This window comes from Cherax quadricarinatus, chromosome 43, assembly GCF_038502225.1.
Source record: "Cherax quadricarinatus isolate ZL_2023a chromosome 43, ASM3850222v1, whole genome shotgun sequence".
Lineage (NCBI taxonomy): Eukaryota > Metazoa > Arthropoda > Malacostraca > Decapoda > Parastacidae > Cherax > Cherax quadricarinatus.
Window position 1 is genome coordinate 6,380,275 of NC_091334.1, and position 22,720 is coordinate 6,402,994.

Here is a 22,720-nt window from a genome sequence, read left to right on the forward strand (position 1 = left end):
TTTTAGACAAATCTTAAAGGAACGGGAGGTACAGAGCTCTATGAACAGATATGTTGTGTGACATAAGTCCAGTGACTCTCAAGCTGGTCCTAGTGGCATTAAATGAAGAAGGGAAGTAACCCTGGAAAAGGACTTGCTACCTCAAGTCCTAATGGAAGGGGATTCCCCTTCTAAACAATAGGTTCAACACTCTCCCCTCCTCCCATCCCATCAATCATCACCAGATCTTCATTAAAGGTAAGTGTCAATTATTCTATTGTTATTATTCTATTGTTATTGTAATTATTCTATTGCATGAAACTTAATATTTCATGTGGTAAATGTTTTTTTTTTTCATACTTTTGGGCGTCTTGCACGGATTAATTTGATTTCCATTATTTCTTATGGGGATAATTGATTCGCTTTCCGATAATTTTGGTTTACGATGAGCTCTCGGGAACGGATTAATATCGCAAACCGGGGGTCCACTGTACTTCTAAAGTGTTGTATTCTGAGCACCTCTGCAAAAACAGTGATTATGTGTGAGTGAGGTGAAAGTGTTGAATGATGATGAAAGTATTTTCTTTTTGGGGATTTTCTTTCTTTTTGGGTCACCCTGCCTCGGTGGGAGACGGCTGACTTGTTAAAAAAAAAATACAAAGCATTACAAACAAATTATCATTGAACTAACCTGTAAATGAGGCTTCCCAGAGACCAATAGCCATCAATAAAGAGATTCATGGCTGCATAAAGCAACATCATAGCCACGGGGTCATTAAACAAGCGTAACACAAATATAGAGTGGACTCGATATGATGTGCAACACACAAATATCAGCATATATGGTGGTAACTGCAAAGCAAAAAAAGGCAGGTAATTATGATCTATTTAGAAAACAGTATAGTACTATAAAATATACTGCATTCTAAAATAAAAAGACAATAATAATAATAATAATACCTGGAGTATACCTGAAGGGTTTTTCAAGGGGTCAACACCCCCATGGCCTGGTCTGTGACCAGGCTTCATGGTAGATGCGGGCCTGATCAACCAGACTGTTACTGCTGGCCACAAGTAAATCGTGCATGATGATTCATCCCCTCCCTCCAGAGGAGTGGGGATATTGGAGTTCAAAGGGTCATCTGAACTGTGATGTAGTGTGCTTCTATCAAGACAATGAATGAATGTGTGAATGACAGTGAAATTATTTTTCTTTTTTGGGGAGGAACACACTACCACAGTGGAAGATACCTGCTGTGTTAAAATAACAATAATACAAAGCTAATACTAATACATGTACTACTATTAATATAATTACTACTGTACTACTAACGCATCTGTTTTCCATCAAAAAGTGACATATGGCTATTTGCTATCAATGCATCCACAGCTTTGAAAGTAAAAAAGAGTAGTGAACACTCCCTGGCTAGCATTTAAGATTATTGCCTTATTAATCTTAAGTTAGTTTAAGTTTGACCAAAATGCTCTACATATACATGTACAGGTCGGCCATCACTAATCCGGCATCATTGGGACCTGTAGTGTGCCGGATTAGTGAGTTTGCCGGATTACAGAGTGGTTAGGTTAGAATACACTTAACCTATCAGTAGAGAGACTTTCTGCTACATGCTCCTCATTTTCATCACTGCTTTCTTCTCCACTGGCTTGCTGCTGTAGATTTACAACCATCTGCACAATTTCTGATTCAGTATAATGATGAAATTTGAGTCGGTATAATGATGAAATTTGAAATTATACTAGCTGAAATTAGTGCCGGATTACTGATGGAGCCGGATAACTGATTGCCGGATTAGTGATGGCCAACCTGTATAGGGGCTTTCTGCATGTACACGCAAATGTCATTCACCTTTGTACAAACATTGCATCATGCTGAAATAAAGTATGTACGTATTATCATTATTATTATTATTATTAATTATTATTATTATTATTACTTGCAGAACTGAAATCTGAATTCTTACCAAGAACCAGAAAGGGATACTCCACACTGAATGCTGAATAATGAAACTACTGAATGTGGTACTTGATTACCTACAAAAAATTATTTTTATTAGAGTTTCCTCCTTTTTATTCCCCTTGGCACTTCCCTTTTAACATATAATGAGGGGCAATATCCCCTTCAAATAAATTTTCCATTAAATATGAATTTTGCAACGATGCTTCTGATACACTTATTTTTTTTTTCAACAAGTCGGCCGTCTCCCACCTAGGCAGGGTGACCCAAAAAAGAAAGAAAATCCCCAAAAAGAAAATACTTTCATCATCATTCAACACTTTCACCTCACTCACACATAATCACTGTTTTTGCAGAGATGCTCAGAACACAACAGTTTAGAAGCATATACATATAAAGATACACAACATATCCCTCCAAACTGCTAATATCCCAAAACCCCTCCTTTAGAGTGCAGGCATTGTACTTCCCATTTCCAGGATTCAAGTCCGGCTATATAAAAATAACCGGTTTCTCTGAATCCATTCACTAAATATTACCCTGCTCACACTCCAACAGATCGTCAGGTCCCAAATACCATTCGTCTCCATTCACTCCTATCAAACACGCTCATGCACGCCTGCTGGAAGTCCAAGCCCCTCGCCCATAAAACCTCCCTTACTCCTTCCTTCCAACCTTTTCGAGGACGACTCCTATCCCGTCTTCCTTCTCCTACCGATTTAAATGCTCTCCATGTCATTCTACTTTGATCCATTCTCTCTAAATGACCAAACCACCTCAACAACCCCTCTTCAGCCCTCTCACTAATACTTTTATTAACTCCACACCTTCTCCTAATTTCCACACTCCGAATTTTCTACATAATATTTACACCACACATTGCCCTTAGACAGGACATCTCCACTGCCTCCAACCGTCTCCTCGCTGCTGCATTTACAACCCAAGCTTCACACCCATATAAGTGTGTTGGTACTACTATACTTTCATACATTCACTTCTTTGCCTCCATAGATAACGTTTTTTGATTCCACATATACCTCAACGCACCACTCACCTTTTTTTCCTCATTAATTCTATGATTAACCTCACTTCATAAATCCATCCGCCGACACGTCAACTCCCAAGTATCTGAAAACATTCACTTCTTCCATACTCCTCCTTCCCAATTTGATATCCAATTTTTCTTTATCTAAATCATTTGATACCCTCATCACCTTACTCTTTTCTATGTTCACTTTCAACTTTCTACCTTTACACACACTCCCAAACTCATCCACTAACCTTTGCAATTTTTCTTTAGAATCTCCCATAAGCACAGTATCATCCAAAAAGTAACTGTGTCAATTCCCATTTTATATTTGATTCACCACAATTTAATCCCACCCCTCTCCCAAACACCCTAGCATTTACTTCTTTTACAACCCCATCTATAAATATATTAAACAACCATGGTGACATTACACATCCCTGTCTAAGACCTACTTTTACCGGGAAGTAGTCTCCCTCTCTTCTACACACCCTAACTTGAGCCTCACTATCCTCATAAAAACTCTTTACAGCATTTAGTAACTTACCACCTATTCCATATACTTGCAACATCTGCCACATTGCTCCCCTATCCACTATCATATGCCTTTTCTAAATCCATAAATGCAATAAAAACTTCCCTTATTCACAATGATAATATAATGAAAAACTTGTAAATTTGTTTTAACTGTCTCCTGAACTTTAAAAATACCCAAGATGGGAAAAACTGCTTAGAATACATACATACCTTTCTGCTCTTGTGAAACATTCTGAAAACTAGCATCAAGGTAATGATGTAGAACACAGCAAAAATGTACTGTGCCAGACGGATGTTAGTGCCTGTGTTTGTAAGGTGATACAGTCCCATGAACAGATACACAAAACCTGTAAACCAGAAATACTTTATTACATTCAATAAGATCACAGTAAACATGTAATATCACATTATCAAGGAACTTGATAATTTGAGAAATCAGGAAAGCACTTGGAAGTTCACTATTTTTTCACAGTGGTTGTTTTGCATTTTCTTCTTCTTTCAGCAAACCGGCTGTATCCCACTGAGGCAGGGTGGCCCAAAAAAGAAAAACGAAAGTTTCTCTTTTTAAATTTAGTAATATATACAGGAGAAGGCGTTACTAGCCCCTTGCTTCCAGCAAGTTAGTTGCCTCTTATGACACACATGGCTTATGGAAGAAGAATTCTGCTCCACTTCCCCATGGAGTGTTTTGCAATTTATTATACATGCATATATAAAAATACAAAATATAAAAAATATATCAAATACGTTAGTAACCCCTTCTCCTGTAGAAAATACTAAAAAAGAGAAGAAAAACTCTTTAAAACTGAGATGCTTGAATGTGCATGGATGTAGTGCAGATAAGAAAGAGATGATTACTAATACAGTGGACCCCCACTTAACGATCACCTCCCAATGCGACCAATTATGTAAGTGTATTTATATAAGTGTGTTTGTACGTGTATGTTTGGGAGTCTGAAATGGACTAATCTACTTCACAATATTCCTTATGGGAACAAATTTGGTCAGTACTGGCACCTGAACATACTTCTGGAATGAAAAAAATATCGTTAATCGGGGGTCCACTGTATTATGAATGACAAGAAATTGGATGTCCTGGCCCTAAGCAAAACAAAGCTGAAAAGGATAGGGGAGTTTCAGTGGGGAGAAATAAATGGGATTAAGTCAGGAGTATCTGAAAGAGTTAGAGCTACGGAAGGGGTAGCAATAATGTTGAAGGATCAGTTATGGAAGGAGAAGAGGGAATATCAATGTATAAATTCATGGATTATGTGGATTAAAATAAGGATAGGATGCAAAAAGTGGGTCATAATAAGTGTGTATGCACCTGGAGAAGAGAGGAGTGTAGAGGAGAGAGAGAGATTTTGGGAGATGTTAAGCGAGTGTGCAGGAACTTTTGAACCAAGTGAGAGAGTAACTGTAGTAGGGGACCTAAATGCTAAAGCAGGGGAAACATTTAGAGAGGGTGTGGTAGGTAAGTTTGGGGTGCCAGGTGTAAATGATAATGGGGGCCCTTTGATTGAACTTTGTATAGAAAGGGGTTTGGTTAGGTAATACATATTTTAAGAAAAAGAGGATAAATAAGTATACAAGATATGATGTAGGGCGTAATGACAGTAGTTTGTTGGACTACGTATTGGTAGATAAAAGACTGTTGAGTAGACTTCAGGATGTACATGTTTATAGAGGGGCCACAGATATACCAGATAACTTTTTAGTTGTACCTACAGTGAGAGTAAAAGGTATATGGGATACAAGGGAAAATAGAAGCAGCAAGTAAGAGAGAGGTGAAGGTTTATAAACTAAAGAAGGAGGCAGTTAGGGTAAGATATAAACAACTATTGTATTAATATTGGTAGAATTACCAACAATATGTCAAGTAAAAGGACACAAATCTAACACAAAGTGGGAGTTGTCACAGTTGCTCTTTGCTGATGACACTGTTCTTCTGGGAGATTCTGAAGAGAAGTTGCAGTGGTTGGTGGATAAGTTTGGTAGGGTATGTAAAAGAAGAAAATTAAGAGTGAATACAGGAAAGAGTAAGATGATGATAACAAAAAAATTAGGTGACGAAAGGTTGGATATTAGATTGGAGGGAGAGAATATGGAGGAGGTGAATGCATCAAGATATTTAGGAGTGGACGTGCCAGCAGATGGGTCTATGAAAGATGAGGCGAGTCAAAGACTTGATGAGGGGAAAAAAGGTGAGTGGTGCACTTAGGAGCCTGTGGAGACAAAGAATTTTGTCCATGGAAGCAAAGAGGAGAATGTATGAGAGTATAGTTATACTAACGCTCTTATATGGGTGTGAAACATGGGTGGTGAATGTTGCAACAAGGAGAAGGTTAGAGGTAGTGGAGATGTCATGTCTGAGAGCAATGTGTGGTGTGAAAATAATGCAGAGAATTCACAGTTTGGAAATTAGGAGGAGGTGCGGGATTACCAAAACTATTATCCAGAGGGCTGAGGAGAGGTTGTTGAGGTGGTTAGGACATGTAGAGAGGATAGAACAAAATAGAATGACTTTGAAAGTGTATAAATCTCTAGTGGAGGGAAGGTGTGGTAGGGGTCAGCCAAGGAAAGGTTGAAGGGAGGGGATAAAGGAGCTTGTGTGTGTGAGGGGCTTGGATTTCCAGCAAGCATGCGTGAGCATGTTAGATGGGAGCAAATGGAGACAAATGGTTTTTAGGACTTGACGTGCTGTTGGAATGTGAGCAAGGTAACATTTACGAAGGGATTCAGGGAAACTGGCAGGCCAGACTTGAGTCCTGAAGATGGGAAGTACATATACAGTGTCTGCACTCTGAAGGAAGGGTGTTAATGCTGCAGTTTTAAAACTGTAGTGTAAGCACACATCTGGCAAGACAGTGATGAAGTGAATGATGATGAAAATTTTTCTTTTTTGGGCCACCCTGCCTTGGTCAGAAATGGCCGATGTGTTAATACAAAAATTAAAAAAATATATTGTACTTAATTTTCTATTATTGTTTACTATAATGAACAAACACCATGCAGTTCAACAAAAAAAAAACCATAGTTTCCCTGAATCCTTTCATAAAAGTGACCTTGCCCACACTCCAACAGCTCATCTATCAAAAATACTTTTCTCCATTCACTCCTATCTAAAATGCTCACACTAGCCTGCTGGATGCTTGGGCCTCTAGAACTCGAGGCCTCTTTCACCCCCTCCCTTAACCATTCCTGGGATGACGCATACCCTTCCTACTTTCCACCCAAGATTTTCATACCATCTTCGTCCCGTAGCCAGGTTGCTAGTGCATTCAGCTCACACGCTGAGATCTGTGGTTCAAACCCTGGTACAGATAGAAACATTAGGGTGTGTTTCCATAACATACCTGCTGTCCCTGTTCACCCATCAGTAAGTAGGTACCTGGGTGTTAGCCGACTGGTGTGGCTCACATCTTGGGGACAAAATTAACCTAATTTGCTTGAAATACTCTGCATAACAAGGGGCTCTCTATACAGTAAGTCACTGATGTCTGTTAGGTCTGTATACATTATACATGTACTTGTAGAAATAAAGATTATTATTATTATATTATTATTATTATTATTATTATTATTATTATTATTAACCTATCCCTCTCTATCCTTTTTACATGTCCAAACCACTTCAACAACCCCTCCTCAGCCCTCTACATTACAATTATCAAGTTAAACTCTTGTAAAATTCTAAACCAAAAAGGTCAGTTGGCACTGTACAATGCAGAGATGAAAGCTATGGAGGTGTTGAGGTAAGGACATTAGCAGAAAAAAGAAAGAGTTAATGTAGCAAATTTCTGATTTACAAAAACTAAGCAAGTTTCTACCAACGGTGATAAAGTTGGAGAGGAAAGCGGACACAGTGAGCTTAAAAGACGTGTAACACACATCAACAACTTTACCTGCTGGGTAAACAAGAGGTCCCGTGTCACCACGCAACTTAGTGTAATCCCATGTTCCATTCACCACGCCCTCCACCTCCTGCATGTATGCAACCCAATCGATTTCTGTATCTGTGCCAAAACATTATTTAATCAAAATACAATCTGCACGTTTCATCAAGAAAACAACTAGTATCTAGTGAGGATTAAGCAATATACAGTGGACCCTCGACTAATGCTATTAATCCGTTCCTGAGAGCTCATCGTTAGTCAAGTCTTACCTCAGCAACAGAAGCCAATATGTGTACGCAAATGGGGCAAACTCTTCTGCACAACCAATTACAGTTGGTGTCCCACAGGGAAGTGTCCTTGGCCCTCTTCTCTTTCTCCTATACATAAATGACCTTCCAAATGCTTCGCAATTACTCAAACCCACACTATTTGCAGATGACACTACATATGTCTTCTCTCACCCGAGCCCAGTCACGCTAGCCAATACTGTAAATACCGAATTACAGAAAATATCTACCTGGATGAGGACTAACAAACTTACACTAAACATTGACAAAACCTACTTCATTCAGTTTGGTAACAGAGCTACAGATGTCCCTCTTAACATAATGATAAATGGATCACCTATCACAAAACTAACAGAGGGAAAATTCTTAGGAATCCACCTTGATAATAGACTCAAATTTCATACACATATACATCAAATTTCTAAGAAAATTTCCAAGACTGTAGGCATACTATCGAAGATACGGTACTATGTTCCACAGTCAGCCCTCCTGGCCCTATATCACTCTCTTATTTACCCCTATCTCACCTATGGAATTTGTGCATGGGGCTCAACAACAATTAACCATCTCAGACCACTAATTACCCAACAAAAGGCTGCAGTTAGAATGATAACAAATTCTCACTACAGGCAGCACACTCCACCAATATTCAATACACTAAACCTACTCACCATACAAAACATCCATACTTATTACTGCACCTATTACATACATAGAACACTTAACTCTGATATTAACCCTCCCCTCAAACATCTCCTTGCCAACCTCAACAGAACACATGACCATAACACAAGGCACAGATCACTCTTTGATGTTCCTCGTGTCCATCTCACACTATGCAAAAACTCATTGCACATAAAAGGCCCTAAAATCTGGAATTCATTACCTGTAAATATAAAAGAAACACAACCTGTTTATAAATTCAAGTCTCTTCTCAAAGATTACTTACTCACCCAAAACCAAATAAATACTGAATAACTGAACATTATAAATTGTATATCTTAAATGTTTCTCACAATTATATCACATAAATGTTAAACCTAAAACCCAATCTAACTTATTATTTTTTAAATACACTACCTAACAGAATCACTACCTAACTGAATGCAACCATATGACCTGTCTTTGTAATACTCACTTGTGCTTTATAGTTATCTGTTTACATTAATGTTTTATCACTGATTTCATCATTGCTTAGTAGCAGCGCTGTATAGTCCTTGTGGCTTAGCGCTTCTTTTTGATTATAATAATAATAATAATCATTGCTTAGTTAATCTTAAGTTAATTTTAAGCCAGCCCGTAATGCTATGCATAGTATAAGTGGCTTTGGCATACTGCTCTTATCTGTATTTTTTTGTACCTCTGTATGTGTGCACAAATTGGAAATAAATAAATAAATAAAATAAAAAGTTAATTTTCCCCATAAGAAATAATGGAAATCAAATTAATCCGTGTAGGACACCCCAAAGTATGAAAAAAAAAAATGTTTTTACCACATGAAATATTAATTTTAATACACACAAACTAAAGAAGACATGCACAGTTACATGACACTTACTTTTATTGAAGATCTGGTAATGACTGATGGGATGGGGGAGGAGGGGAGAGTGTTGATGGTCTTAGTGTTTAGAAGGGGAATCCCCTTCCATTAGGACTTGAGGTGGCAAGTCCTTTTCTGGGGTTACTTCCCTTTCCTTTAAATCTCTCAAACCAATGTTTGCTGGCCTTAAATTCACTCACATCACCACTAGTTGCTGGCATTTTTTTAATTAAATCATCATGCAACTTCCTAGCCTTTTCACATATGATCGCTTGAGAGATGCTATCTCCTGCTATCTGTTTTTCGTTTATCCACACCAATAACAGTCTCTCAACATCGAGTACTTGCGATCTCAGTTTTGAAAACATAGTTGCACCTTTGGTAAGAACAGCTTCCTTGATTGCCATTTTCTTAGCCACAAAAGTAGCGATGGTTGATTGGGGTTTTGTGTACAACCTGGCCAGCTCGGAGACACGCACTCCACTTTCATACTTAGCAATGATCTCTTTCTTCATATCCATAGTAATTCTCACCCTTTTTGCTGTAGGGTTGGCACTAGAAGATTTCTTGGGGCCCATGGTGACTTATTTTGCAGGTGCAATCACTAAAAAGACTGTGATAATATGAAATGTTCCGATTGTATGCTTGGAAGTGACCGCGGTGGCTGGCTGGCTGGCTGGCTTGTAAACACTAGCCAGAAGTGGACGCGTCTCAGACTGAACGAATAGTGTTGGTCGAGTTTTTTAGCGCTAGTCGAGGCAAAATTTTTGCGTTAAAATGTATCACTAGTCGGATTTATCGTTAATCGATGCCATCATTGGTCGAGGGTCCACTGCATTTACAACATAGTAGTTACTTTTTTTTTTTAAACAAACCGGCCGTATCCCACCAAGGCAGGATGGCCCAAAAAGAAAAACCAAAGTTTCTCTTTTTAAATTTAGTAATTTATACAGGAGAAGGGGTTACTAGGCCTTGCTCCCGGCATTTTAGTTGTCTCTTACATCACGCATGGCTTACGGAGGAAGAATTTTGTTCCACTTTCCCATGGAGATAAGAGGAAATAAACAAGAACAAGAACTAGAAAAAAAATAGAAGAAAACCCAAGAACAAGTCTCGGAGAGGGCCTGGCAACCCTGAAAGGGTTAATAACTAAATTTATCAAACACTATACAGTGGACCCCCGCTTTACGATCAGCTCCCAATGCGACCAATTATGTAAGTGTATTTACGTAAGTGCGTTTGTACGTGTATGTTTGGGGGTCTGAAATGGACTAATCTAATTCACAATATTCCTTATGGGAACAAATTCGTTCAGTAATGGCACCTGAACATACGTCTGGAATGAAATAATATCGTAAACCGGGGTTCCACTGTATGTCGGTCCTCACCAAATTAATCAGAAAGTCCAAGCAACTATACTATGCTAACAGATTCACTGAAATAAGAGGTGAAATTAAAAAGACCTGGAAAACACTCTCAGATCCTGGGCACCACAAACCGAGCAGAGCTAGTAGTACTATACTAACCAAACCATGAACTGAAATTCCAGCCTATTGATACAGCTGACGAGTTAAGTGATTTCTTCTCAATCATAGGAACAAATCTTGCCAGTAAAATTCCAATTACAAATGCCCAAGTTAATGATTATCTAGATAGAAACTTCCCAACATCCCTCTATCTTACACCAACAGAGCCCACTGGAAATGTAACCCAAGTACCACCACTACTGTATAAACGAGTGGCTCAAATCCTTTCACCCACCACTGCATTACTCTTCAACAAATCACTAGAAACCAGCACTTTCCCGGCATCACTCAAACTAGCAAGGATTACACCAATACACAAAGGTGGTGACCCAACAGATGTAAACAATTATAGGCCAATATCAAACTTGCCTTTACTTTCCAAAAATCTTTGAGAAACTCATACACAAAAGGTTATACTCCTTCATAACATCACAAAGAATCCTTAACCCCTGCCAGTTTGGCTTCAGAAGAAACAAAAGCACAAATGATGCAATAATAAAAATGCTAGACCTACTTTACACAGCACTGGAAAAAAACAAATACCCACGAGATTCCATCCTATTGTTGAGAAGAAGTCATTTAACTTGTTAGCTGTATCAATAGGCTGGAATTTCGGTTCATTTGGTTTAATTAATACAATATTACTAGCTCTATTTGGTTTGTGGTGCCCAAGATCTGAGAGTGTGTCTCCTCTCATTTCAGTGAATCTGTTACAATAGCATACATAGTTGTTTGGACTTTCTGATTAATTTGATTAGGACTGACGTATAGTGTTTGATAAATCATTTAGTTATAAGACCCTTTCTATATTGTTTCTCATATTGATGTTTCGTATTGATGGACTTTAGGATGTTAGTAAGCCATGGGCAACTTAGTCTTTTATTGGTGATTTGTTTAGTTTTTATGGGACAATATTTGTTACAGTATAGAGCTTTTGAATTTTATTTAGAAATATCTCTACCCATTCTTCAATACCCACAGCATTAGAAAATTCTGTAGGCCAGTCAACAGAGCTTAGTTCTGCAGTGAAGTTACTTACTGAAGCCTCATCATGTCCAAAATGCTCTGCATATAAAGGGGCTATTGGCATGTACACCCAACCATTAAACTCTTTTGTACAAACTTGTATCATGTTAAAATAAATTATTATTATTATTATTATTATTATTATTATTATTATTATTATTATTAGACATTATTTAGGTATGCATACTGCTCAGAAAGCCCGTCATAAGTCAGAGTTGTCGGTAAACAAGTACGTTGCTAAGTGAGGAGAGGCTGTTTATACCTTCAGCTGATATCAAGACATATAACTACTATAAACCAAGGAACAGGCAGGGATGAAACCCAGAGCAAGCCAGTCCTAAAACTCCAGGCCAGTGTATAAGCCATTCAGAACGTTCCATGATTTGTTTGCAATCATGTTATTATGATTTTGAGAGTCTGAGATATACGATATTTTCTGCCATATAAGATGCATGACAGAAGTATCATGATGGTAATTCAGCAATCATATTCAAGGGCTAATTACCCTCTTGCTTTATGCTAAGGCATAACAAAAATCCTACCCTTGACCTTGAGCACAGGCACAGGGTGATTTTACAAAGATTTTTCATGGGAAAAAAGGTGCACCTCATATGCCAGAAAATATGGTAACTGTTATCTTTGCATAAAACTGACTAGCAATGAATATCACTGAATTAAAATTATACAATATGATATATAACAAAAAAACTTCAAATTCAATTCCCAATTCATTACCATATGCGTATAGTACTCACATTTAACTCTCTGGATGATCAAAATATTTACAACTATCTCTGCCAATAAAAACACAATAGCTGATAACCAAAAATATTTAGGATCGACGATGAGGCTAACAATGAAGTCCTTGCGGAGGTATTCCTGCTGGAGACGCTTCATTTTCTCAAAAAATGAAGGACGTTTCTTTTTCTGAGTCTTCTCTGTGGGAGGCATCTTGAATTCTGAAGAAAAAAATTTACATTAATTTGATTAATAAATAAATTATATATAATTATACATACAGACACACAGACACAAAGACTGACACACACACACACACACACACACACACACACACACACAAAAAAAAAAAAAAAAAAAAAAAAGTCACGAAGACTTGGGAAGGGCAAAGAAGACTGCAGACAGAGTACTGTACAGTCTACAGGCCCAAACACTGCAAACCTCACTCAAGGAAAAGATTCTTGGAGTGAGCATCATACCGAGCACATCTGAGGCACACATCAACCAAATAATTGCTTCAGCATATGGGCAACTAGAGAACCTAAGAATAGTGTACCGACACTTCAGTAAGAAATTGTTCAAGAATCTGTATACCGTGGACATCAGGCCCATACTGGCATATGCAGCACCATTGTGAATCCTGCACCTGGTCAACACATCAAGAAGTTACAGAAAGTGTAAAGGTTTGGAACAAGACTAATCCTGGAGCTAAGGCATATGTCCTACAAGGAGAGGTTAAGGGATATCAAATTGACGGCAATGGAGGAGAGGAGGGATAGGAGGGACATGATAACAACATATAAAATACTGAGAGGAATCGACAAGGTGGACAGAGACAGGATGTTCCAGAGATGGGACACAGCAACAAGGGGTCACAATTGGAAGTTGAAGACTCAGATGAGTCACAGGGATGTTAGGAAGTATTTCTTCAGTCACATATTTGTCAGGAAGTGCAACAGTTTGAAGAATGATGTAGTGGAGGCAGGATCCATACATAACTTTAAGAAGAGGTATGATAAAACTCATGAAGCATGGAGAACAGACCTAGAAGTGACTAGTGAAGAGGCAGCGTCAGGAGCTGAGAATCGACCCTTGCAACCACAATAAGTGAGTACAATTAGACAAGAACACACACACAAACACACCAGGAGCTGTGCATCGACCTCCCCCCTCTGCAACCACACATAGGTGACTATGCACACAGTAAGGCTCCCACCACAGTAAGGCTCCCACCAACCTTCCCTCAGTAAGGCTCCCACCAACCTTCCCTCAGTGAGGCTCCCACCAACCTTCCCTCAGTAAGGCTCCCACCAACCTTCCCTCAGTGAGGCTCCCACCAACCTTCCCTCAGTAAGGCTCCCACCAACCTTCCCTCAGTAAGGCTCCCACCAACCTTCCCTCAGTGAGGCTCCCACCAACCTTCCCTCAGTGAGGCTCCCACCAAACTTCCCTCAGTAAGGCTCCCACCAACCTTCCCTCAGTGGGGCTCCCACCAACCTTCCCTCAGTAAGGCTCCCACCAACCTTCCCTCAGTAAGGCTCCCACCAACCTTCCCTCAGTAAGGCTCCCACCAACCTTCCCTCAGTAAGGCTCCCACCAACCTTCCCTAAGGCTCCCACCAACCTTCCCTCAGTAAGGCTCCCACCAACCTTCCCTCAGTGAGGCTCCCACCAACCTTCCCTCAGTGAGGCTCCCACCAAACTTCCCTCAGTAAGGCTCCCACCAACCTTCCCTCAGTGGGGCTCCCACCAACCTTCCCTCAGTAAGGCTCCCACCAACCTTCCCTCAGTAAGGCTCCCACCAACCTTCCCTAAGGCTCCCACCAACCTCCCCTCAGTAAGGCTCCCACCAACCTTCCCTCAGTGAGGCTCCCACCAACCTTCCCTCAGTAAGGCTCCCACAAACCTTCCCTAAGTAAGCCTCCCACAAACCTTCCCTCAGTGAGGCTCCCACCAACCTTCCCTCAGTAAGGCTCCCACCAACCTTCCCTCAGTGAGGCTCCAACCAACCTTCCCTCAGTAATGCTCCCACCAACCTTCCCTCAGTGAGGCTCCCACCAACCTTCCCTCAGTAAGGCTCCCACCAACCTTCCCTCAGTAAGGCTCCCACCAACCTTCCCTAAGGCTCCCACCAACCTTCCCTCAGTAAGGCTCCCACCAACCTTCCCTCAGTGAGGCTCCCACCAACCTTCCCTCAGTAAGGCTCCCACAAACCTTCCCTAAGTAAGCCTCCCACAAACCTTCCCTCAGTGAGGCTCCCACCAACCTTCCCTCAGTGAGGCTCCCACCAACCTTCCCTCAGTAAGGCTCCCACCAACCTTCCCTCAGTGAGGATCCCACCAACCTTCCCTCAGTGAGGATCCCACCAACCTTCCCTCAGTAAGGATCCCACCAACCTTCCCTCAGTGAGGCTCCCACCAACCTTCCCTCAGTAAGGCTCCCACCAACCTTCCCTCAGTGAGGCTCCCACCAACCTTCCCTCAGTAAGGCTCCCACCAACCTTCCCTCAGTGAGGCTCCCACCAACCTTCCCTCAGTAAGGCTCCCACCAACCTTCCCTCAGTGAGGATCCCACCAACCTTCCCTCAGTGAGGATCCCACCAACCTTCCCTCAGTAAGGATCCCACCAACCTTCCCTCAGTGAGGCTCCCACCAACCTTCCCTCAGTGAGGCTCCCACCAACCTTCCCTCAGTGAGGCTCCCACCAACCTTCCCTCAGTAAGGCTCCCACCAAACTTCCCTCAGTAAGGCTCCCACCAACCTTCCCTCAGTGAGGCTCCCACCAACCTTCCCTCAGTGAGGCTCCAACCAAACTTCCCTCAGTAAGGCTCCCACCAACCTTCCCTCAGTGGGGCTCCCACCAACCTTCCCTCAGTAAGGCTCCCACCAACCTTCCCTCAGTAAGGCTCCCACTAACCTTCCCTCAGTAAGGCTCCCACCAACCTTCCCTCAGTAAGGCTCCCACCAACCTTCCCTCAGTAAGGCTCCCACCAACCTTCCCTCAGTAAGGCTCCCACCAACCTTCCCTAAGGCTCCCACCAACCTTCCCTCAGTAAGGCTCCCACCAACCTTCCCTCAGTGAGGCTCCCACAAACCTTCCCTAAGTAAGGCTCCCACAAACATTCCCTCAGTAAGGCTCCCACCAACCTTCCCTCAGTAAGGCTCCCACAAACCTTCCCTAAGTAAGGCTCCCACAAACCTTCCCTCAGTGAGGCTCCCACCAACCTTCCCTCAGTAAGGCTCCCACCAACCTTCCCTCAGTAAGGCTCCCACCAACCTTCCCTAAGTAAGGCTCCCACCAACCTTCCCTCAGTGAGGCTCCCACCAACCTTCCCTAAGTAAGGCTCCCACCAACCTTCCCTCAGTAAGGCTCTCACAAACCTTCCCTCAGTAAGGCTCCCACCAACCTTCCCTCAGTAAGGCTCCCACCAACCTTCCCTCAGTAAGGCTCCCACCAACCTTCCCTCAGTAAGGCTCCCACCAACCTTCCCTAAGGCTCCCATCAACCTTCCCTCAGTAAGGCTTCCACCAACCTTCCCTCAGTAAGGCTCCCACCAACCTTCCCTCAGTAAGGCTCCCACCAACCTTCCCTCAGTGAGGCTCCCACCAACCTTCCCTAAGTAAGGCTCCCACCAACCTTCCTTCAGTAAGGCTCCCACCAACCTTCCCTCAGTAAGCCTCCCACCAACCTTCCCTAAGTAAGGCTCCCACCAACCTTCCTTCAGTAAGGCTCCCACCAACCTTCCCTCAGTAAGCCTCCCAGCAACCTTCCCTAAGTAAGGCTCCCACCAAGCTTCCTTCAGTAAGGCTCCCACCAACCTTCCCTAAGTAAGGCTCCCACCAACCTTCCCTCAGTAAGGCTCCCACCAACCTTCCCTCAGTAAGCCTCCCAGCAACCTTCCCTAAGTAAGGCTCCCACCAACCTTCCTTCAGTAAGGCTCCCACCAACCTTCCCTCAGTAAGGCTCCCACCAACCTTCCTTCAGTAAGGCTCCCACCAACCTTCCCTCAGAAAGGCTCCCACCAACCTTCCCTCAGTAAGCCTCCCAGCAACCTTCCCTAAGTAAGGCTCCCACCAACCTTCCTTCAGGAAGGCTCCCACCAACCTTCCCTCAGTAAGCCTCCCAGCAACCTTCCCTAAGTAAGGCTCCCACCAACCTTCCTTCAGTAAGGCTACCACCAACCTTCCCTAAGTAAGGCTCCCACCAACCTTCCCCCAGTAAGGCTCCCACCAACCTTCCCTCAGTAAGCCTCCCAGCAACCTTCCCTAAGTAAGGCTCCCACCAACCTTCCTTCAGTAAGGCTCCCACCAACCTTCCCTCAGTAAGGCTCCCACCAACCTTTCTTCAGTAAGGCTCCCACCAACCTTCCCTAAGTAAGGCTCCCACCAACCTTCCCTAAGTAAGCCTCCCACCAACCTTCCCTAAGGCTCCCACCAACCTTTCCTCAGTAAGGCTCCCACCAACCTTCCTTCAGTAAGGCTCCCACAAACCTTCCCTCATTAAGGCTCCCACCAACCTTCACTCAGTAAGGCTCCCACCAACCTTCCCTAAGGCTCCCACCAACCTTCCCTCAGTAAGGCTCCCACCAACCTTCCCTCAGTAAGGCTCCCACCAACCTTCCCTCAGTAAGGCTCCCACCAACCTTCCCTCAGTGAGGCTCCCACCAACCTTCCCTAAGTAAGGCTCCCACCAACCTTCCCTAAGTAAGGCTCCCACCAACCTTCCCTAAGTAAGGCTCCCACCAACCTTCCCTCAGTAAGCCTCTCACCAACCTTCCCTAAGTAAGGCTCCCACCAACCTTCCTTCAGTAAGGCTCCCACCAACCTTCCCTCGGTAAGGCTCCCACCAACCTTCCCTCAGTAAGGCTCCCACCAACCTTCCCTCAGTAAGCCTCCCAGCAACCTTCCCTAAGTAAGGCTCCCACCAACCTTCCTTCAGTAAGGCTCCCACCAACCTTCCCTCAGTAAGGCTCCCACCAACCTTTCTTCAGTAAGGCTCCCACCAACCTTCCCTAAGTAAGGCTCCCACCAACCTTCCCTAAGTAAGCCTCCCACCAACCTTCCCTAAGTAAGGCTCCCACCAACCTTCCTTCAGTAAGGCTCCCACCAACCTTCCCTCAGTAAGGCTCCCACCAACCTTCCCTCAGTAAGGCTCCCACCAACCTTCCCTCAGTAAGGCTCCCACCAACCTTCCCTCAGTAAGCCTCCCACCAACCTTTCCTAAGTAAGGCTCCCACCAACCTTCCCTCAGTAAGGCTCCCACCAACCTTCCCTCAGTAAGGCTCCCACCAACCTTCCCTAAGGCTCCCACCAACCTTTCCTCAGTAAGGCTCCCACCAACCTTCCTTCAGTAAGGCTCCCACAAACCTTCCCTCAGTAAGGCTCCCACCAACCTTCCCTCAGTAAGGCTCCCACCAACCTTCCCTAAGGCTCCCACCAACCTTCCCTCAGTAAGGCTCCCACCAACCTTCCCTCAGTAAGGCTCCCACCAACCTTCCCTCAGTGAGGCTCCCACCAACCTTCCCTCAGTGAGGCTCCCACCAACCTTCCCTAAGTAAGGCTCCCACCAACCTTCCCTAAGTAAGGCTCCCACCAACCTTCCCTCAGTAAGCCTCCCACCAACCTTCCCTAAGTAAGGCTCCCACCAACCTTCCTTCAGTAAGGCTCCCACCAACCTTCCCTCGGTAAGGCTCCCACCAACCTTCCCTCAGTAAGGCTCCCACCAACCTTCCCTCAGTAAGGCTCCCACCAACCTTCCCTCAGTAAGCCTCCCACCAACCTTTCCTAAGTAAGGCTCCCACCAACCTTCCCTCAGTAAGGCTCCCACCAACCTTCCCTCAGTAAGGCTCCCACCAACGTTCCCTAAGGCTCCCACCAACCTTTTCTCAATAAGGCTCCCACCAACCTTCCTTCAGTAAGGCTCCCACCAACCTTCCCTCAGTAAGGCTCCCACCAACCTTCCCTCAGTAAGGCTCCCACCAACCTTCCCTAAGGCTCCCACCAACCTTCCCTCAGTAAGGCTCCCACCAACCTTCCCTCAGTAAGGCTCCCACCAACCTTCCCTCAGTAAGGCTCCCACCAACCTTCCCTCAGTTAGGCTCCCACCAACCTTCCCTAAGTAAGGCTCCCACCAACCTTCCCTAAGTAAGGCTCCCACCAACCTTCCCTCAGTAAGCCTCCCACCAACCTTCCCTAAGTAAGGCTCCCACCAACCTTCCTTCAGTAAGGCTCCCACCAACCTTCCCTCAGTAAGCCTCCCAGCAACCTTCCCTAAGTAAGGCTCCCACCAACCTTCCCTCAGTAAGGCTCCCACCAACCTTCCCTCAGTAAGGCTCCCAGCAACCTTCCCTCAGTAAGGCTCCCACCAACCTTCCCTCAGTAAGGCTTCCACCAACCTTCCCTAAGTAAGGCTCCCACCAACCTTCCCTCAGTAAGGCTCCCACCAACCTTCCCTCAGTGAGGCTCCCACCAACCTTCCCTCATTATTATTATTATAATCAAGGGGGAAGCGCTAAACCCGGAGGATTATACAGCAACCTTCCCTCAGTAAGGCTCCCACCAACCTTCCCTCAGTAAGGCTCCCACCAACCTTCCCTCAGTAAGCCTCCCACCAACCTTCCCTCAGTAAGGTTTCCACCAATCTTCCGTCAGTAAGGCTCCCACCAACCTTCCCTCAGTAAGGCTCCCACCAAGTTTCCCTAAGTAAGGCTCCCACCAACCTTCCCTCAGTAAGGCTCCCACCAACCTTCCCTCAGTAAGGCTCCCACCAACCTTCCCTCAGTGAGGCTCCCACCAACCTTCCCTCAGTAAGGCTCCCACCAACCTTCCCTCAGTAAGGCTGACACCAAACTTCCCTCAGTAAGGCTCCCACCAACCTTCCCTCAGTAAGGCTCCCACCAACCTTCCCTCAGTAAGGCTCCCACCAACATTCCCTCAGTAAGGCTCCCACCAACCTTCCCTAAGTAAGGTTCCCACCAACCTTCCCTCAGTAAGGCTCCCACCAACCTTCCCTCAGTGAGGCTCCCACCAACCTTCCCTCAGTAAGGCTCCCACCAACCTTCCCTCAGTAAGGCTCCCACCAACCTTCCCTCAGTAAGCCTCCCACCAACCTTCCCTCACTAAGGCTCCCACCAACCTTCCCTCACTAAGGCTCCCACCAACCTTCCCTCAGTAAGGCTTCCACCAACCTTCCCTCAGTAAGGCTTCCACCAACCTTCCCTCAGTAATGCTCCCACCAACCTTCCCTCAGTAAGCCTCCCACCAACCTTCCCTCAGTAAGGCTTCCACCAACCTTCCCTCAGTAAGGCTCCCACCAACCTTCCCTCAGTAAGGCTCCCACGAACCTTCCCTCAGTAAGGCTCCCACCAACCTTCCCTCAGTAAGGCTCAAACCAACCTTCCCTCAGTAAGGCTTCCACCAACCTTCCCTCAGTAAGGCTCCCAGCAACCTTCCCTCAGTAAGGCTCCCACCAACCTTCCCTCAGTAAGGCTCCCACCAACCCTCCCTCAGTAAGGCTTCCACCAACCCTCCCTCAGTAAGGCTTCCACCAACCTTCCCTCAGTAAGGCTCCCACCAACCTTCCCTCAGTAAGGCTCAAACCAACCTTCCCTCAGTAAGGCTCAAACCAACCTTCCCTCAGTAAGGCTTCCACCAACCTTCCCTCAGTAAGGCTTCCACCAACCTTCCCTCAGTAAGGCTCCCACCAACCTTCCCTCAGTAAGGCTCAAACCAACCTTCCCTCAGTAAGGCTCAAACCAACCTTCCCTCAGTAAGGCTTCCACCAACCTTCCCTCAGTAAGGCTTCCACCAACCTTCCCTCAGTAAGGCTCCCACCAACCTTCCCTCAGTAAGGCTCCCACCAACCTTCCCTCAGTAAGGCTCCCACCAACCTTCCCTCAGTAAGGCTCCCACCAACCTTCCCTCAGTAAGGCTCCCACCAACCTTCCCTCAGTAAGGCTCCCACCAACCCTCCCTCAGTAAGGCTCCCACCAACCTTCCCTCAGTAAGGCTCAAACCAACCTTCCCTCAGTAAGGCTCAAACCAACCTTCCCTCAGTAAGGCTCCCACCAACCTTCCCTCAGTAAGGCTCCCACCAACCTTCCCTCAGTAAGGCTCCCACCAACCTTCCCTCAGTAAGGCTCAAACCAACCTTCCCTCAGTAAGGCTCCCACCAACCTTCCCTCAGTAAGGCTCCCACCAACCTTCCCTCAGTAAGGCTCCCACCAACCCTCCCTCAGTAAGGCTTCCACCAACCTTCCCTCAGTAAGGCTCCCACCAACCTTCCCTCAGTAAGGCTCCCACCAACCTTCCCTCAGTAAGGCTCCCACCAACCTTCCCTCAGTAAGGCTCCCACCAACCTTCCCTCAGTAAGGCTCCCACCAACCTTCCCTCAGTAAGGCTTCTTTCTCTCTGTGTTGGGTTTATCAGTGCCACTGTCAGCATACGTTGTATCGAGTCAGACTTCTCGATGGTACCAGGAAAAATTGTTGCCCAAGGTTGGGCCATGAGAGAAAATAACACAAGTTCCTTTGTGAACAGAGACAGAAACTTAAGTTTCCAATTAGATCCGGTGGACCACCTTGCCAAGGCCCAGCAGAGAGGGACGCCAACACTCCCACCTGAGTTCAGTAAATGGCTTCCCATCAAAGACCGTTAAAGAATTTTCCGCAGAGCGGAAAAAATGGAGCTGGATAAAAGTACGCTGATGAACAGGTGCCCCTCGGGTGAAATGGATGACGACAAGCGTTCCAGAGAGAACGGGGGAAATTTGTCAGTGATACTCAGGCGAGAGAGAGACGTCCACACGTGACGAAGTCTGACGTAGAACTCCTCAGTGAGGCTCCCACCAGCCTTTCCTTAGTGAGGCTCCTTTTTGTTGGGGTTTATAGGGCGGCTGGCAGCATACACCGTATTGAACCCTGCCTTCCGGTGTACAGTCTTAGCTGACATCACTGACATACTACTGTATAGAAAGCCCCTTGTTATTTACCTGTTATGCAGAGCATTTCGGGGAAATTAGGTCAATTTTGTCCCAGGATGCGACCCACACCAGTCAACTAACACCCAGGTATCTATTTTACTGATGGGTGAACATGGACAGCAAGTGGCTTATGGAAATACGTCCTAATGTTTCCAGCAGTACTGGGGATCGACCCCGGGACCCCAGTGTGTGAGTTGAGTGCGCTAGCGATCGAAGTGAGGCCAGTAAGAAGGCGCAAGTATAAACCAGAATATCCTTGAGATGCAACAGGGTCGAACCCCTCCCATCAATTCCCTAGCAGGGTCATTGAAGCTAAAATGTTGTGTAGTTTTAACCTTTAAACTGTCCAAACGTAGATCTACGTTTTTTACACTCTTTCTTATGGAGAAAATCAAGGTCGGAGCGCTATGCGCAAAAACGTAGATCTACGTTTGGACAGTTTAAGGGTTAAAAATAACTTGGACAAATACATGAAAGGGTGTAAGTTAGACCTGACTAGCTTGGGCTAGTGAATCTGATGCAGTTCTCCTTCCTTCTTAAGTGGATGTGACTTGAACCAGGCTAGCTTAGGCCAGTGGCCTGGTGGCTAAGGCTCCTGCTTCCCACACGGAGGGCCCAGGTTCGATTCCCGGCTGGTGGAAACATGCCGACACGTTTCCTAACACCTGTTGGCCTGTTCACCTAGCAGTAAATAGGTACCTGGGTGTTAGTCGACTGGTGTGGGTCGCATCCTGGGGGACAAGATTGAGGACCCCAATGGAAATTAGACAGTCCTCGATGACGCACTGACTTTCTTGGGTTATCCTGGGTGGCTAACCCTCCGGGGTTAAAAATCCGAACGAAATCTTATCTTATCTTAGGTGACTTGGACCTGACTAGCATGGGCCAATAGGTCTGCTGCAATGTTCCTTCTTTCTTATGTTCTTATGTTACGTTCACTCACAGTGGGCCAGTTGGTCCTCTTGGTTGCTGGCCCGAAATGATCCGCATAACCAGCGGCTTTCTGCATGCACCCACAATGTTTGTACATAAAGTACAAACATTGTGTCATGCGGAAATAAGTAAGTTTATTCAGGTACAGATACACAAATACAGTTGCATAAGTTTTCCTATATAGCAGCATATGTGTAGATTACCTAGGATAACCCAAGAAAGCCAGAGTGATTTATTTCCATTGGGGTCCTCTATTCTTATGTTCTTTCGCCCTAACC

General features: G+C 44.7%; 1 protein-coding gene across 12 annotated transcripts in view; it reads right to left on the minus strand.

The window, feature by feature from the left end:
* Window positions 1-21,464, minus strand: part of Alg3 (Alg3, alpha-1,3- mannosyltransferase) — a 59,229-nt gene extending 37,765 nt beyond the window's left edge. For 10 of the 12 annotated variants that reach the window (XM_070093536.1, XM_070093535.1, XM_070093534.1 and 7 more), the window contains exons 1-5: window positions 20,913-21,367; window positions 12,549-12,752; window positions 7,424-7,534; window positions 3,729-3,865; window positions 671-831 (exon numbers count right to left, since the gene is read on the minus strand). In XM_070093536.1, the coding sequence (XP_069949637.1) occupies window positions 671-831; window positions 3,729-3,865; window positions 7,424-7,534; window positions 12,549-12,744 (605 nt within the window). In that variant the 5' untranslated portion in view covers window positions 12,745-12,752; window positions 20,913-21,367. Of the gene's footprint in view, window positions 1-670; window positions 832-3,728; window positions 3,866-7,423; window positions 7,535-12,548; window positions 12,753-20,912 lie in introns of all 12 variants that reach the window. The other 2 variants (XM_070093527.1, XM_070093529.1) reach the window with 2 other exon arrangements.
* Window positions 21,465-22,720: the final 1,256 nt, after the last annotated feature.